The sequence below is a fragment of the Elephantulus edwardii genome, unplaced genomic scaffold (assembly GCF_000299155.1).
Source record: "Elephantulus edwardii isolate Elephantulus edwardi_28Jun2011 unplaced genomic scaffold, EleEdw1.0 scaffold00117, whole genome shotgun sequence".
Classification (NCBI taxonomy): domain Eukaryota; kingdom Metazoa; phylum Chordata; class Mammalia; order Macroscelidea; family Macroscelididae; genus Elephantulus; species Elephantulus edwardii.
Window position 1 is genome coordinate 5,700,815 of NW_006399867.1, and position 17,341 is coordinate 5,718,155.

Sequence of the window (17,341 nt, forward strand, 5' to 3'; positions counted from 1 at the left end):
GATTTGTCATGAATTTAGCTCACCTGTCTCTGTGGGAGCTCTGGTGGCCTAGCTGTAAGAAGCTATGCTACAATCTCAAAGACATCTGGGTTCAAATCCACTGGCTGTTCCATGGGGGACAGGCAATCTTCTCCCCAGAAATTTACTGCCTCTGGAAACCCACTGGAGGGTCAGCTATTGGTTGGTTCCATTTCAATTGTACACAACATCTCTGTTGATCTGTTGACAGGACCCCAGTTATCAGAGACCAGGAGAAGCCTCCAAGGGCCAATCTGCTGTGTTTGGGCAAGACCTTCTAGTATCAGAATTAGTAGTGAAACACAAAAAGGATGGGGCGACCTTTCTCACTGACCTCAGCGCTGCTGCTGGTGGCCATGGCCTCTTGTCTCGCAGCCGCTTCAGAAGCAAGTAAGTGGCAGGAGACTGGAGTGGGTATTGCACTTTTGCCCTTCTAAGATGTATTCTTAATCCTCTCCTATAACATTCAGGATTTGCAATCTTGGTGGCACAGGGTACTAAATATCAGCTTGCTAAATGAATCCACCAGTGGCCACAGGGAGAAAGATGGGCAATCTCTTCTCTTGTGATGGATGCCCAACTCCTCTTATGGCAAAGAGGAGTTAGGAAGTTGTCAGAGGAGACAAGTCTTGAAGATGCTTTATTCCTCTGGGTGTGGTAACGTGGGCATTTTAAATCGCAACTTCTCGGCAATACACGCCACAGAAGAATGAAGTATGGCGTTAAAAGCTTACAGAAGAGGGGTTCCAAGCCACAAGGCAAGTGGGGCAAAAGATCAGCTTAGGTTGCGCTCTCTCCTGTCAACTTTAACTCACTGCCAGCAAGTCAGAACCGGCTCATGGCTGACCCTCCAGCGGGCCCACATGCTGTAAATCACATGTGAAGAGATTGCGCATCTTTCTCTTACAGCGCTGCCCACAGGTGGATTCCAACCACAGAGGCGCCTTCTTTGGGTTAACTGTGCACTGCCCTACAGGCTCTTCCACCAGAGCTTCTGGTGTAGTTTTGTCTGAGTTTAAACATCATCAGGGCAATTTGGCTCGTTTTGGAAGGGGAGACAGTGGGTTGGCCTGGGGAGGTCACTGGCCCAGCCGTCTCCTTCTGAGGTCAAGCCCTCTGGTCTGCAGGAAACTGCTCCGAGTGTCACAGCGAGGCCACCTGCATGGAGAACGGGGTGACCACGACGTGCACCTGCCAGGAAGGCTTCACCGGCGACGGCTTTGAGTGCGTGGACCTGGACGAGTGCTCGGTGCCGGGGGCGCACAACTGCTCGGGCGGCAGCAGCTGCATGAACATGCCGGGCTCATACGCCTGCCTGTGCCCAGCCGGCTTCCACCTGACGCCGGAAGGCGACTGCGCCGACGTGGACGAGTGCGCCGAGCCCGGGCTCAGCCACTGTCACGCCCCGGCCACCTGCATCAACACCGAGGGTAACTACTCGTGCGTGTGCCCGGCCGGCTTCCGCGGGGACGGGAGGCACTGCGACTGCACGCCGGACGCCTGCGAGCCCGGGCTGGCCTGCGTGCCCGCGGAGGGCGGTGGGCGCGCGTGCGCAGACCCGTGCCTGGCGTACCGCACCCTGAACGAGTACTGGCGCAGCGCCACCTACCGGACCGGCTACATGTGCGACGCGGAGCTGAGCGGCTGGTACCGCTTCGTGGGGCCCGGCGGCGTGCGCGTGCCCGAGACGTGCGTGCCCACGCTGCGCTGCAACACGGCGGCGCCCATGTGGCTCAATGGCACGCACCCGTCCACCGGCGACGGCATCGTGCAGCGCACCGCCTGCGCGCACTGGGACGACGACTGCTGTCTGTGGGATGCTCCCGTCCAGGTGAAGGCTTGTGCTGGCGGGTACTACGTCTACAACCTGACAGCGCCCCCCGAGTGCCACCTGGCTTACTGCACAGGTGAGGTGGCATCCCCGCTAGCCCCACCCACTGCAGGGCTCTGCGATGCAACCCTACTAAGTGCCATCTGTCCCTGTGCACTGCAGATCCTACCTCTGTGGAGGGGAACTGTGAAGAGTGCAGCGTGGAGGAGGACTGCCAATCAGACAACGGCAGGTGGCACTGCGAGTGTAAGCAAGACTTCAACATCTCAGGTGAGGCGGGTACAGGAGCGCACAGGTGATAAGAACGGGTCGGAAGGAAGGGTCCATTCCTGAGAGTAAGGTAGGGACCGGTGAGTATGACCCAGAGGTTGCAGATAGATCGGAAGGAAAAAGGAAGATAGAATAATAGCATTTGCAACCTGCAGGAAGTTTCTTAAGAGTTCAGAGCTAGCGGTCGGGGGAAGATTCCTTTCCTCAGTTGTCTCCACAACACAAGGGTACACAAAGTCACTGTTATATAGCAACTCAAATTGACCTAAGTCCTGGCACCAGAACTCAGAACTGCTGTTAGTCTACTGGCTGACAAGCTTGGGGGGGGGGGAACTGTGACCCCAAGCCTCAGTTTTACCTCTTTAAAGTGATTAAAAGAGACTAGAATTTTCTAAGCATCATTTATAAATTTACTCTCATCCACATGCCAATTATATTAATTTTCTATCTGCAGATACTACCTATACTTTAGTTCTTGTTATTTAACTATTTTTCTTCAAATTCATTGGTTCCTCTGCTCTTTCAAGTAAATATAGGAAATCTCAGTGACTGGGGCAATGGGGGTAGGTGTGTCGGAGACCATGAAATTGGATTAAGATAGAGCAGGGGAGCAGGGTTCAGAGCAGTTGTGTCACTATGAGCCACAAGCAAGTCATAGGTCAACTCAGAATCACCTCATAGCTGACACTCCACTGACTTTTCAGAGGCTGTAAATCTCACCAGAGGGTTATCCATGAGTCAAGTTTGACTTGATGGTGCACAGCTACAACAGTTCTGTCTGGGGGAGAGAAAGACTCTCCCTGAGATGGATTGATGTGGTATCTGCAACAGTAGGATTAAACGCAGCAGAGGTTATGACGATGGTGTAGGACTGGGGCAGGTTTTTTTGTCTTATTATTGGGTCACTGTGAGGTTGGATCTGACTTGATGACATCTAACAACGAGATTAATTAAACTATCGTTTGGTTTTAAGATTTCAGAGGCTATTTTTTATTTAAGGTTTATAATTGGAGTCAATCTTGTCTCTCGGTCACTCTGGGCGGGGAGACCTCGGTGTCTTGAGTACCCTGAGCTGGTAGCTTCCACTTGGCTGACCCCTGGTGGTGGGTCCTTAAGACACAGACCCAGGCTGTCCTCTCTGATCTGCTTCAGATGTCTCCCACTTGCAACCCAAGCTGGAATGTGGAGCCAATGACATCAAAGTGTCCCTGGGCAAATGCCAGCTGGAGAGCTTGGGCTTTGAGAAGATTGTCATGTACCTACAAGACAGCCGGTGCTTGGGCTTCAGGGAGAGGAGTGACAGGGACTGGATGTCTGTGGTGACTCCAGCCCAGGATGGTCCCTGTGGGACTGTGATGACGGTATGTTCCGGGCAGGGTGGGTCCCACTCCGAGCACTTCCTGATTAGCATCCCAGCTCCACCACTTACTAGCTGTATAACTTTGGCTCAGTTGTTTAGCCTGGATGTGCCTCAGTTTCCACAGCTATAAAATGGGTTTATCATACTACGTCGCCCGAATGGTTTTGTAAGGGTTGAATGAGTGGATGTGTGTGACGTGAGTAGGTCAGCAACTGGAATATAGTAAGGGCCCAGTGGGATGCATAAGATGACCTGGGGATGACACCACCATGTTTCACAGATGTGGAAAGAAGGACTCTGAATGGGCGGATTGCCTTTCTTGGCTGTGCTTGAGTTTTTTGGTCTCAGTGGTCCTGGGAGGTGAGATCAGCTTCTCTGACTTAGAAAATCAGGACCTGTGTGACAGAAGACCCAAGGCCAAAGCTGCCAGTTCCCATTGAATTGATTCCAATGCATGGTGACCCCGTGGATGACAGAGTAGAACTGCTCCTTGGGGATTTTCTTGGAGCTCTGGTGGCCTAACTGGTAAGGGTTTGCGCTGCCAACCCGAAGGCATATGGTTTGAATCCACCAGCTTGTCTGTGGGAGAAAGTTGAGTAGTCTCCTCCGGTGCAATTTACTACATCTGAAAAGGTGCTGGAGAGTCGGCTCCCACTCACTCAGTGGTACACAACAACAACAACAACAACAGAGTTTACAGAAGCAGATTGACAGGCCTTTCTGCTGTGGGGCTGTTGGGAGAGATTGAATTGCACTAACGTTTAGGTTAGTCGTCCATTGTAGTGGCATATACCACCCAGGGACACCCACACACACACACTGATGGCAGCAGAAAGAGGTGTTTGTAAGAGCCGAAGACTGCTCCCTTCCACATCCTTCAGCCCCAAGAAGAGGGCAGGAGACAGAAGAAAAAAAGGTATGGATTCATTTTCGCCAGCCATGTATGAAACCTCACCATTTATGCATGAATTGGTGCATGGTTTGAATCTTTTTAATGTTCCTGAGAAGACTTAGGTCATGCCAGGGAGTCAGAACCGACATGTAGCTGACGCTTCAGTGGGTTTTCAGAGGCAGTAAATAACCCAAGAGGAGAGTGACTATCTTCCTCTCGTGGAGAATTGCCAGATAGGCACCACCTTAAAATTAACAGTGCAACTCCCTATGACTCTCCTGAATGCTAAAGAGCAGTGATGTCAGTCTGGATACTAAGGAGCACCTGATCCAGGCCATGACCTTTTCAGTTGCATCTGAGAGCTGGATAGTGACTAAGGGTGACAGAAGAAAAACTGATGCCTTTGAGTTGTGGTGCTGGAGAAGAGTACTGCATACCATGGACCTCCAATAGAATAAACACCTCTGTCTTGGAGAGGGTGACACTATGTTGCCCCTTGGAGGCACGGCTTTTGAAGCTCTGCCTCACATACTTTGGGCATGTTGCCTGGAGGGACGAGTCCTTGGAGAAGGACATCATGGTTGGAAGGGTGGAGGGTCAGTACAGGAGAGGAAGACTCCGGATGAGACGGATTGACACTGTGAATGTAGCAGTGGAGTTAGCTGTGTCAGAGATGGTGAGGTTGGCTCAGGATAGGGCAAGATTGTCATTAGGGTTGCTATATATCGTGGTAAACTCGACAACATATAACAACAATAACACTCCCTAAGACTAAGCCACCAGAGCTCCCTTCCAGGGAAGCATGAGGCAATAGGAGGGACATGACTCTCTGGCCCCAGGTCAGAGCACATCCTCATAAATGGTCACCACTGTTTTAATAATTTGCACTGGGGACAGGGAGGGCAGCACACAGGGCAGAGACAAACACCATTGGCTCTGCTGTGCAGCTCAGCTTCTCATGCTCCTCCTTGCCCCTCACCCCCCCCCCCACATCTCATCATAGAAAAATGAAACCCACGCCACATACAGCAACACACTCTACCTGGCAGATGAGGTCATCATCCGAGACCTCAACATCAAGATCAACTTCGCATGTTCCTACCCTTTGGATATGAAAGTCAGCCTGAAGACCACCTTGAAGCCAATGATGAGGTATGGTGTGGCTAGAAAGGTGGGTCCCCACCACCTTGAGTCGCCCCTGCCCCAGAGCTCCTTAACTATGAAGCACTTCACTTCCCTGTCGATTGTACCCAGAGGGAGCCAGGTGCCAGGGGCTGGAGAAGCCCCCACCAGGGAATCTGATAATCAATTCAACTCCACACTGTTATGTTCTAGCCAGATGGCTTAGAGAAGTTGAAATTACCTCTTAGGATGTAAGTCTTCTTATAAGGGACTTAGTAATAGTTGTACTGCATTTTTTTAGGAGTTTATCATCATCGTCGTTGTTGTTGTTATATGCTGTTGAGTTGCTTGCACAACTCATAGCAACCCTATGTACAACAGCTCTGTACCCTACTCTATCCTTGTGCCAGCCTCTCCTCTCTATGACACACCCACCTCCATTACCACAGTCACTGAATCAACCCATCTCTTCCAGAGTCTTCCTCTCTTGCACTGTCCCTCCAGCCTTCTAAGCATAATGTCCCTCTCCAAGGACTGCTCCCTCCTTGCAACGTATCCAATATATGTGAGACAGAGATTCAGAATTCTTGCCTCCAAGGAGCAGCCACCTTTTTCACTCCCTCCAGGACAAACCTGTTTGTTCTCCTAGCAGTCCACAGTCTATTCAACACTCTTCTCCAGCACCGCAACTCAGAGCACATTAGTGATGCAAATCAAATATTAGAGTCTTAGCTTATTGGAAGCTAGATTTAAAATAAAGCAAAGACCTGCTGGAGTCAGCCAGGGACTGCAGAGCTCAGCGCTAACGCTCAGCCCTGCCCCTCAGACCAGCCCCTTTCTGCCTGCAGCACCCTGAACATCAGCGTGGGCGGCACGGGCATGTTCACCGTGCGGATGGCACTCTTCCAGAACCCCACCTACACGCTGCCCTACCAAGGCTCGGCAGTGACGCTGGCCACGGAGGCCTTCCTTTACGTGGGCACCATGCTGGATGGCGGTGACCTGTCCCGCTTTGTGCTGCTGATGACCAACTGCTATGCCACGCCCAGCAGCAATGCCACGGACCCTATGAAGTACTTCATCATTCGAGACAGGTAAGGCAAAGGCGTTCCCCTGGGCTCCCAGTGGGGGGAATTTAGAGGAGTCCCAGGACTGCACACAGACATGCTCAGCTGCTAATGGAAAAACTGATGGTTCAAGTTCACCCAGAGGTGCCTTGGAAGAAAGCCCTGGTGATGTCCTGAAAACAAACAAACAAACAAACCAAAACCCAACCATTGAAAACCCTAAGGAGCACAGTTTGTTCTGACATGCAGAGTCAGTAGGAGCTGGCTTTTGTCTCGGCTGAGGAGAAAAAGACATCTTTATACACTGTCTGACTTCTAACTGAAATTTTGCCTTTGTATTTTGTGAATGTGGCACCAAACCACAGGATATGAGATAGTAGTGACAGCGTTTACATTCGTTCCAGCCCACTGCCACCAAGTAGATTCCTGCTCATCTGAGTCGTCTGTGATCCATAATGACCCTATGGACAGCAGTTCTGAAGCCGGCCCTGTCCTGAGCCAGTCTCACTGACTGACACATGTACCCCCATTGCTCCAGTTACTGTATCAACCCATCTCACCCGGGGTCTTCCTCTCCTGTGCTGTCCCTCCACCCTTCCAAGCATAATTTCCTTCTTTAAGACTGGTCCTTCCTGGCCACATGCCCAATGTATGTGAGATGAAGCTTCAAAATCCTAGCCTCCAAGGAGAGACTTGGTTTCACCCTCTCCAGACCTGTATGTTTTCTTGACAGTCCATGGTATGTTCAGTACTCTTCTCCAGCACCACAACTCAAAAGGCATCTATTTCTTTTTCTGTCATCCTCAGTCATTGTCCAGCTCTCTGATGCATAGCAAGTAATTGCAAAGACCTTGACCTGGATTAGGGGCACCTTAGTCTCTAGACTGACATTATTCCTTCTCTGTACTCTGGAGAGTTCCCTGACCACAGATATTCCCAGTGCAATTCATCTTTTGATTTCCAACTCACAGCAAGCCCAATTCCTATTTTTTTTAAAGACAAAAATCCCCCCTCAAACGAATAACCCGTTCCAGCTCCTTGTAATCTTTCATTGAGTTTCTTCTGTTGTTGTGTGCCACTGAATAAGAACATTGTGTTTCTGAGGTTGTCTTTTTCAGAGGAAACTACCTGTCTTCTTCCTGTCAAGTTGGGGGTGGATTCAAACCACTGGCCTCTTGGTTAACAACCAATCGTGTTATGCTCTGCACTATGCCAGTGGACACTAAACCTCAGCTTAAATGCATTAATAAAGAAGCACAAAGATCCAGCATTTGTGATATATAGAAGCTTGTGCTTTTGAGTGAAGGGGATTCCTTTATAATCTTGTGTGTTTTATGTATTTGGAAACATTATTTTGAGGAGAGGGATAGAGGCTTCACTAGGTACCCCATTGGTGGATCAGCTGTGAGTAGGTTCTGACTCGAGGGAAACAAAACAAAACAACAACAGCAGCCAGAAAGTGAAGGAGAGGAAGGAGAAGTCCATTTGCAATTTTAAAAGAGTCAGAGAAAACATTGCTGAGAGTGGGCCCACCCGCTTTCAGATCTCTTTCTGGTCACATCAAGGGCAAGTTCAGTGTGCTGTTAACACTCACACTTCCTCTGTTATTTCTACTTCCCTTTTATAATTAAGAGAAAACCCAAGTCTTTCTCTGTTCTTTTCACGGTCAGCACTGGTATAATTGGTGTTGAATAAATTCCTGTAGATCAAAATAGAATTGTGCTTATGGGATTTTCAATGGCTAATTTTTTAGAAGTAGACTGTCAAGCTTCAGAAACTCCTCTGAGTGGATTTGAACTTCAAACCCACAACATAGAAGCGTGTTAGCAGCTGAGAATGCTAACCATTGGCCCCACCCAGGCACTGATTGCTGATGATTTCCAAGCAATCAGAATGGCTGCATTTAATGGTTTCAGCTCTGTGCCAGTGGCACTTTTATTTCAGTAACATCTATCGATATAGCACTTTGTGGATTTTACACATTTAATCCACATCTGTCTCAGGGAATGGGTTATGCTATAATCCTCTTCAGAGATGGGGAAACTAAGGCACAGAGTGATAAAGAAAGGTGCTAATTAATTACTGGGTGGTAGAACAAGATTTGAACCGCGGAAGCCTGGTCCCCGGACTTTGCTTAACCAGCTACATAATGTGATGTGTCCCTCCCAGGTGTCCACGCACCAAGGACTCAACCATCCAAGTGGTGGAGAATGGGGAGTCCCCTCAGAGCCGCTTTTCTGTCCAGATGTTTCGGTTTGCTGGCAATTATGACCTGGTCTACCTGCACTGTGAGGTGTACCTCTGTGACACGAAGAATGAAAAGTGCAAGCCGGTGAGCTCTCCCTCCCTCCGTCCTTCCCTCTGCCTTTGCCCCGTCTCCTCTCTTAATACTGACCTCAAAGGCCTGCTGGCATAGGTCAGGGGCTAGGCTGCTGCTAGCCTTAAGTGGTGGTGGTGTTGGTGGTGGTGTGGACCATCAACCTGGAATGGACTCATCACAGCTGACTCTCTCCAGAGAGTTTTCAGAAGAAGTAAATCACACGGGAGGTTGCCCATCTTTCCTCCAAGATACAGCTGGTGGATTCCTACCACCTGCCTTTGGGTTGACAGTGAAACTCCGTACCACTGCGCCACTAGAGGTCCCCAACCAAAAGGGTGGTGACTAGAATCTACCACCTGCTTTCTTGGAGAAAGATGGGTGGGCTCTTCCCAGGAGGATCCACCACCTCCGGAAAGTGACAGATGGTCAGCAGGAGTGGGACTCCCAATGGTGGGGCCTTTGCCTTTTTTGATGGTGATCTAAAAGAAAACGAATACAAATCCCTGCTGGGTTTCTTTCATTCTGGGAAAAGGTGAGCGGTAAGATGGGCTGAGTTTGGGTTAGACAGGTGAGATCAGTGAAGTGCTGAAAGCTGGTAAAAGCTCCTGCTTGACTGCAAGCTTGTTCGACTCAGCGCAGCTGCTGTTTAAAGGGCTGCGTACTCTTTATGTGCGTCGTTGTGGTGGTGGTGGTGGACGTGGTGGACCATCGAGTCAGAACTGACCCACAGCTGACTGACCCTCCAGCAAGTTTCAGAGGCAGGCGATTCCACGGGAGAGGTTGACCATCCTTCTCCTGTCGAGCTGCTGGTGGATTCAAACCTCGTGCCTCTGGGAGCTGCTTCTAGTGGTGAGAGCGCAGCTTCTTACCATGAAGCCACCAGAGCTCCCTTATGTACGTTGTTGTTGATGTTGTTTTGTGCCATTGTGTCAAAACTGACCCATCACTGACCCTCCAGCAGGTTTTATGAGGCAGTGAAATCACACAGGAAGTGATTACCCATCTGTTTGTGGGGCAGCTGGTAGATTCAAACTGCGTGCCTTTCTGATTGCAGCTCAGCTTCTTTTCTTTTTTTTAATGCACCATATGTTGTGAGGAGAGACCGGTCCTTAGAGAGGGACATCATGCTTGGGAGGGTGGAGGGACAGCGCAGGAGGGGAAGGCCCTCTATGAGGTAGATTGATTCAGTGACTGGGATAATTGGGATGGGAGTGTCAGAGACAGTGCGATTGGCACAGGACAGAGCGGAGTTTAGGGCTGTTGTACATAGGGTCGCTATGAGTCGCAAGCGACTCCACGGCACATAACAACAACAGCAACAACATCTATTTTTTTTACAGCATATTCTTTCCATTTAATTTTTCTCCCCATTCATTCATTGTTACACATTTTCCTCCCTGCCCACCCCTCCTCCCAGTTTGCTTTTCTCTTTGAAAAAAAAAATTCTTTCATTGTTATACAGTTCCCCTCCCCTCCAAGTCCACAGGCCACTTTACTAAGCATTTCTTTTTCTATAATCTTGTCAAGAAAATAATACCTAATCATATATTCCTCTTAAGCAGTTCTCTCTGTCATCTGTTTCAGCTTCTTAACCACTAGAGCGCCAGACTTTTTAAAATCTTCACGGCAGCCGGGGACTTTATACCTATTCAGCCTTGATCACCAGCTGAGAACGTCCACCCCAGAGAGACTGAATCTAAATCTATGGATGAACAAGATCCCGGGATGATTCTTGTGGACAGGTCCCCAAAGCTTTGATTAAGAAGACCGAGATTTGTGTTACAATGTAGATTCCAGTTTTGTGTACCCGAGGAGATATACTTGGAAATACCAATTCTTAGCAAGGGGTCAAACCAGAACGACCTGGCTCAGCCCTGACATCAGGTTTATGAGGGAGTTGCTGGTGGTTGCTGGTTTTTCCGGCTCCATGTGCTACGCGGCAGAACCCTGTGGGGTTTTCCTGGCTGTGAGCTTTCCGGAAGCAGGCAGGTTGTCAGCCCTGCTCTGCAGTACAGCCGTGAGTCGGCCATCTAGCACATACTGCTTTAGGTCCTTCTTGTTAAATCCTGTCAAGTCAACTCCAACCTTTTTTATTATTATTAATTTTAATGAAAATTTACAGAGACTTAGGATTTCCATTCATTCATTGTTGCACTTTTCTCCCTGCCCACCCTTCCTCCACAGTTCGCTCTTCTCTTTGAAAAGTAAAGGAAAAATTCTTTCATTCATTGTTTTACAATCCCTCCCCCCAGGTCCGCTCCACTATGCAGCCTTCACTCTGGACTCTTTTCATGACAATAATACCTAATCACATATCTCTTTTAAACAGTTTTCTCCCTCATCTGTTTCAATGCAGTATACATAATTTATCCAGTTTTTCTCCGTCTTACCCCAACTGTGATATCAGTCTCATTTTACAACAGTGGCACCACGCAGTATTTGTCCTTTTGTGACTGAGATATTTCACTCAGCACAATGTCCTCCAGGTTCACGCATTTTGAATAATATTTCATGAGTTCCTTGTTTTTCAATGCAGCATAGTATTCCATTGTGTGAATATACTACAGCTTCTATATCCATTCATTTGTTGATGGGCACTTAGGTTGTTTCCACCTCCTTGCTATTGTGAACAGAGCTGCGATAAACATGGGTGTGTGAGTCACCTCCAACTTACAGCAGCTCTATGTACAGCAGATTGAAACCCTGCCGTGTCCTGTGCCATCCTCAATCAAAATCTCTGTTGTGTTGATGGCACCCAACAATAACAATGACAAACCTGTGGCAGAATAGTGCTGGGGGATGGATTTGAACTGCCAGCCTTTCAATAAGCAAAGGAGAGCTAAACGTTTCCCCCAGCCAGTCATATTTTTCATGTATTTTCCCAGGGATCTAAAGAAAATTGTAAAGTCATATTTATACCTCACACTTTGTAACTTGGGTTGTACAGTTTGTCTTGGCATTGTGTGTGTGTGTGTGTGTGTGTGTGTGTGTGTGTGTATCTCACTATCTCCATCTCTTTCTCTATCTCCATCTATCTCTGTCTCTAGCTCCATCTATCTCTATCTCTCTCCATCTATATCTATTCCTCTATCTCCATCTCTCTCTCTCTCTGTATTTCTCTCCATGTATATCTATATCTCTTCCTCTCTCTATCACCATCTCTCTATCTCTATCTCCATCTCTCTATCATCTCATCTATCTATCTAGATCTATCAACAGTCTGCATTATGCAGATGACACAACCCTGCTTGCTGAAACTGAGGAGGACCTGAAGTGCTTGTTGCTGAGGGTCAAGGACTGCAGTCTTCAATATGGACTGAGGCTCAATGTAAAGAAGACAAAGATTCTCACCACTGGACCAATTGGCAGCATCAGGATGGATGGTGAAGAGATTGAGATTGTTCACAGCTTTAGTCTGCTTGGCTCCACAATCAACACTCTTGGCACCAGCAGACAGGAAATGAAAAGACGTATTGCCATGGGAAAGTCTGCTGTTAGGGACCTCTCTAAAGTACTCAAGAGCAACGGTGTGTCTCTGGAGACTAAGGTGTGTCTGGTACAGGTCATGGTCTTTGCAATCACTTGTTATGCATCAGAGAATTGGACAATGACTAGGGAGGATAGAAAGAGAATTGGTGCCTTTGAGCTGTGGTGCTGGAGAAGAGTATTGAATGTACCCTGGACTGCTAAGAAAACAAACCGATTCATCCTGGAGAGGGTTAAATCGGGCTGCTCCTTGGAGGCAAGGATTCTGGGGCTTCGTCTGCCATACTTTGGTCATGTTGTAAGGAGAGACAGGTCCTTGGAGAGGGACATCATACTTGGGAGGGTGGAGTGCATGCGCAGGAGGGGAAGGCCCTCTAGGAGATGGATTGATTCGGTGACTGGGGCAATTGTGATGAGTGTGTCAGAGACCATGAGATTGGCACACGACAGAGCAGAGTTTAGAGCTGTTGTACATAGGGTCGCTGTGAGTCGCAAGCAACTTGACGGTACAACAACAACAACAACAATATCTATCTGTTGTGCACATTATTCCAGGCACTGTACCAGTCCATCTTGTTGAGGTCTTCCTTTTCTTCGCCGGCCCTCCACCTTTCTCAGCGTGGCGTCCTTTTCCAAGGTCTGGTCCCTCCTGCCAGCATGCCCAGAGTATGTGCGGCAAAGTCTCACAAGCTTTGTTTCTCACTCTGGCTGCACATCCTCCAAAGCAAGCTTTGTGTGTTCTTTTGGCAGTTCTGTGGTATATTCTATGCTTTGCCAACACCATTGTTCAAAGACATCAGTTCTTTCGTGGCTTGCCTCAGTCATGGTCCAGTTTTCACATACATATGAAGCAACTGAAAACAGATGTCCCTCAATGGCACAGAGAAGAGTCCTAGTGGATGGTGCATTTCATTGGGTCGCTAAGTGGAAGGTCAGCAGTTCAATCCACCAGATATTAGATATTCCATGAGAGAGAGAGACGAACAGACTCCTGTCAAGATTTGTAGCCTCAGAGGGTCTCTGTGAGGCTGTGTGGGGATTTAGGTCATACAAATGCTTATGCACGTGACTTCTGTGAACATGGTTAGCAGTTTGAATCCATGCAGAAGCACCTTAGAGAAGAACACTGGACACCTACTCTGTGAGGAAAAACCTCCAGTAGTTATTCAAAGTCTGATAGAACACAGTTCTGGCTTGACACCTTGGAAGCAGGAGTGGCACCCACTTCCTAAACAACATGCCTCTGGAAACTGAACTTTGAGAAATGGCAGTAGGTATAGAAAGGCTTTAGGTCTTTTGTTCATAGGGTCACTATGAGTTGTGCTCGACTCAACAGCAGTCAACAACAACAATCTGAAACCCATGGGCTCTTCATGAGTTCCAATCAAATTATTGGCAACAAATAAGCAAGAGGGAGCTCTAGTGGCTTAGTGCTAAGAAACTGCGCTGCCAACCTAAGGGTACATGGTTCGAATCCACCAGCTGCTCTGAAGGAGAAAGATGGACAGTCTTCTCCAATGAGATTTACTGCCTCTGAAAACCTGCTGGAGGATCAGCTGTGAGTTCTGACTTGATGGTACACACAACAACAACAATGACAAGGAAGGTATTACTAGACCTGCTTTCTGTTTGGAGAGACAGACTCAGCTTTAATGACGTGCCTGCGACATGCAAAAAATGGCAGAGCTGGGAGGTATTAATGCAGATGTTGAAATCTCTGAACCACTTTCCCATACTGTCCATACCGCTCTCAAACCACAGCCTGAGGCAGAAGAAAGTCCCTAGGATACCCTGCCCACTCCATAGCTGACCACTTCCAGGTTCCCTCCCAAAGCTTTGCTCTCCTGCCTTCTCTCTGCAGACCTGCTCTGGGACCAGGTTGCACAGCGGGGACATTGTAGACCAAGCCCATGTCCTGAACTTGGGTCCCATCGCTCGGAGAGGTAAGAGAGCCGTTCTTCCCCTTCTGACTCTGGTGGGGAATGTTCTCTGGGGATGAGGGGAGATAACAGAGTCTGGCCCTTGGGATCTGCCTGGGGTCTGAATAACTGGGAACATAGTCTGTTAGACTGAGAGAGGCCAGGAACTAGACAGACAGGATGTGCAGGATGAGCTTGTGTAATAGGGCCAGACCACATGGACCCCCTTAGTCTCTTGCTTAAGGTTTTGCACCTTGTTCCTGCAGACACTGACCTAGACACTGGTCTAGAGCAGGGAAGTGACATGATCGGACTGGGTTTTGAAAAGATCACGCTAGGTGCACAGCAAAGAGCAGATTGATGGTGCTTCCCCAAGCTTTCCCAGGCAACCTCAGGCCATCTCCAGGCAACTGTCCTTATACTGATCCTTCTGTTTACTCCATAGATGTCCAGGTCACAGTGTCCAAGGCTGCTCCCAGCCACTTAGGTAAGTGTAGGGCCTTGACGGTCCTCAGGCCTTGATCTCGATCTTGATCTTGGGTATCTTTGGGAAAACGTGGATCTGAGGTTACACACGCACAGCCATCGTTCATCCAGATTAATTTGCTCACATACACATGAGGTCACACGCACGTGATAGCTGCACACACAGGTAGAAACATCTCCTCGTGTGCGTGTGTGCCTGTACAGATGTGCACATCCTCACTAACACTCAGTGTGCAAATGGGCATTAATGGGTCCCAGACCTGCATCTTGAACACCAGCTGCAGCTTTGACATTTGTTACCACCACCCTCTTCATTCATTAGGTGCAAATATTTGTTAGGAACCTACCTTCTCTATTGCAGGCTCCATGCTTTGTGCCAGGTGGGTACAACAGTAAGACAGGAAATCTTACTTCCCTGCTTCTTTGCCTCTCCTACCCCAAAAGCAGGGAATTGTTGTTTTGTTTCAGTTTGGGGGTTTTGGTGGGGTTTTTTTGTGGGATTTTTTTCTTTGTGGAATTGTTACAGCCCTGCATTTTTATGGCCAGTGACTTGTCTGGAAATTTGAATGAAAGTGAATCCATACAACTGTTCCCCATTTGGCTCCGGGGTCAAAGACGGGCATTATATGGGGGTGGGTGTGTCAGAGACAGTGCGATTGGCACAGGATAGGGCAGAGTTAGGGGCTGTTGTACATAGGGTCACTCTGAGTCACAGGCGACTTGATGGCACATAGCAACAACAGTCCAGCACTGTATGGATGAGCTTGGAGCAGAAGAGTTGGAGTACCCTAACCCCCGGAGTCAACAAATGTGGCTGAGTTGGTTGACTCTTGCACAAGAGTGCTCTGCTGAACCATGTCTACTGCCAGAGGAGTGGCCACCTTTTTCTGATTGGTCCACCTTGGAAGGCACCTTTTCCTAATTGGTCTTCAGGGCAGGGCAGGAAGGAGCTTACTTTTTCTATTTTGTTAGCTCCAAAAGAGTGCCTTTTTTCTAACTTGTCAGTCTGGAGGAACCTTTTTTGTTTTAATCTGCATGAAGTTACATCTGTGCCTGCAATATCCCTTTATTTTTGTTGTTGTTGTTGTTGTTTTTTTTAAAATAAAATTTTTATTTTATACTGGTTTGCTTACAAAGTTCATATACATTGTTTTTCACACTGGATCTTTCTAATTTCCTTTGCCCACTCCTCCCTCTACTTGTCAAATTGTGCGACCCTATGATTAGCCCCCTGCCCATCCTCAGCTCCCTGCTCCACTCCCCCCCCTTGGATCATTATATATGTTTTACTAGTTATAGTTATATTTCTATTTCTGCAATAATGGTATTATAAAGTATTTGTCTTTATAGGACTGAGTTAGTTCACTTAGCATAATGTTCTTCAGGCCCTCCCAAGTTTTATAGTAATTTTTGAAATCATTGCTCCTGCATTCTGCTTAATATGCCATCGTGTGAATGTACCACAGTTTCTCAATCCATTCGGCTGTGGTTGGACATTTGGACTGTTTCCATGTTGCACCAGCCCTTTAATAACTTTCTCTTCAGGACTTGTGAAATCATGGCTACTCCTGTTCCTGTCAGCGATTTTGACCCTGATGTCTCAGTGATCCAGTGCTGGAAATGCCGAGATCTGCAGCTTGGGCTCTCCTCCTGCTGGCCACACGGATGGGCTCGTGAAGCCTGGGGTGACCCAGCCACAGAAAAAGAAGCTCACACTTCCAGCTGCTTGCTTTAATTTCCTTCAAGCTGTTGAAAGATTGCTGGTGTCTTTAATTGCTGCCCTTTATGTCAAAATGAGACTTGTGACATTTTGATGCATGATCTCTTTAAAAAGAAAAGAATAGAACAATAATAATTTGCTAAAAAGTCCAGTCTTTGAAGTCATTTATTTGTTCACTTAGCCAACAAATGTTTCTTTTTACAGGCACTGCTCATAGATCTGAGGCCTGCAGTGAGAACAGCCAGACCCTGCCTGTCCTTTTAAAGAATTCATAATCTGATCAGAGCCTGGTTCTGCTGGGTGACCTTAAAATAGACACTGTGTTCACTCATTCACTTAGCAAGTATCTCCTAAGCATGAGCTGTTATTGGACAAAGGGACCTTTGCACAATCATGAGTTAGAGAGAAATGACTACACAGAATTGCTACTTCTTACGCACTTTAAGGAGCTGTGGTGGCCTAGGGATAAATGCTGCTGCAATCCTGAAGGCATGCAGTTCAAATCCACCAGCAGCTCCATTGGAGAGGGGTGGAGAGTCTCCTGTGTGGGCCTAATACCCCACCGCAGGGTCATCAGTGGGTTGGTTCCGACCTGATAGCACACAATAACAATAGCAACATGTAGTTTATTAACAGACCTGGAAGTCAGCGAGCTCATTCTCCAAACCTGCCTTGCTAATTAATTTCCAGGTGGGTAGGGGCTAATGGTAGATGGATCTTGGCAGAAAGCAGAGAATACCAGAAGAACGTCTATTCTGTGCTTCATTGACTATGCAAAGGCTTTTGACTGTGTGGGTCACAACAAGCTATGGCTGACTCTGAGAAGAATGGGAATCCCAGAACATTTGAT

At 48.0% G+C, this 17,341-nt stretch overlaps 1 protein-coding gene across 1 annotated transcript; it reads left to right on the plus strand.

Moving 5' to 3' along the window:
• The first annotated feature begins 329 nt into the window (after positions 1–329).
• On the plus strand, positions 330–16,378 carry UMOD (uromodulin). Its single transcript, XM_006892710.1, has 10 exons — positions 330–408; positions 1,125–1,925; positions 2,012–2,119; positions 3,272–3,480; positions 5,375–5,523; positions 6,342–6,587; positions 8,730–8,892; positions 14,228–14,309; positions 14,731–14,772; positions 16,317–16,378. Exons 1-10 carry the CDS (start codon positions 330–332, stop codon positions 16,376–16,378), a joined length of 1,941 nt encoding a protein of 646 aa, XP_006892772.1.
• The last annotated feature ends 963 nt before the right edge of the window (positions 16,379–17,341 follow it).

What these genes read in the sequence shown, in the direction of transcription:
- UMOD (XM_006892710.1), top strand. Translation starts at nt 330, where the DNA reads ATGGGGCGACCTTTCTCACTGACCTCAGCGCTGCTGCTGGTGGCCATG. An exon ending in TACTTCATCATTCGAGACAG is followed by an intron (nt 6,588 to 8,729) that starts GTAAGGCAAAGG and finishes TGTCCCTCCCAG; the next exon opens with GTGTCCACGCACCAAGGACT. An exon ending in GGCTGCTCCCAGCCACTTAG is followed by an intron (nt 14,773 to 16,316) that starts GTAAGTGTAGGG and finishes CTTTCTCTTCAG; the next exon opens with GACTTGTGAAATCATGGCTA.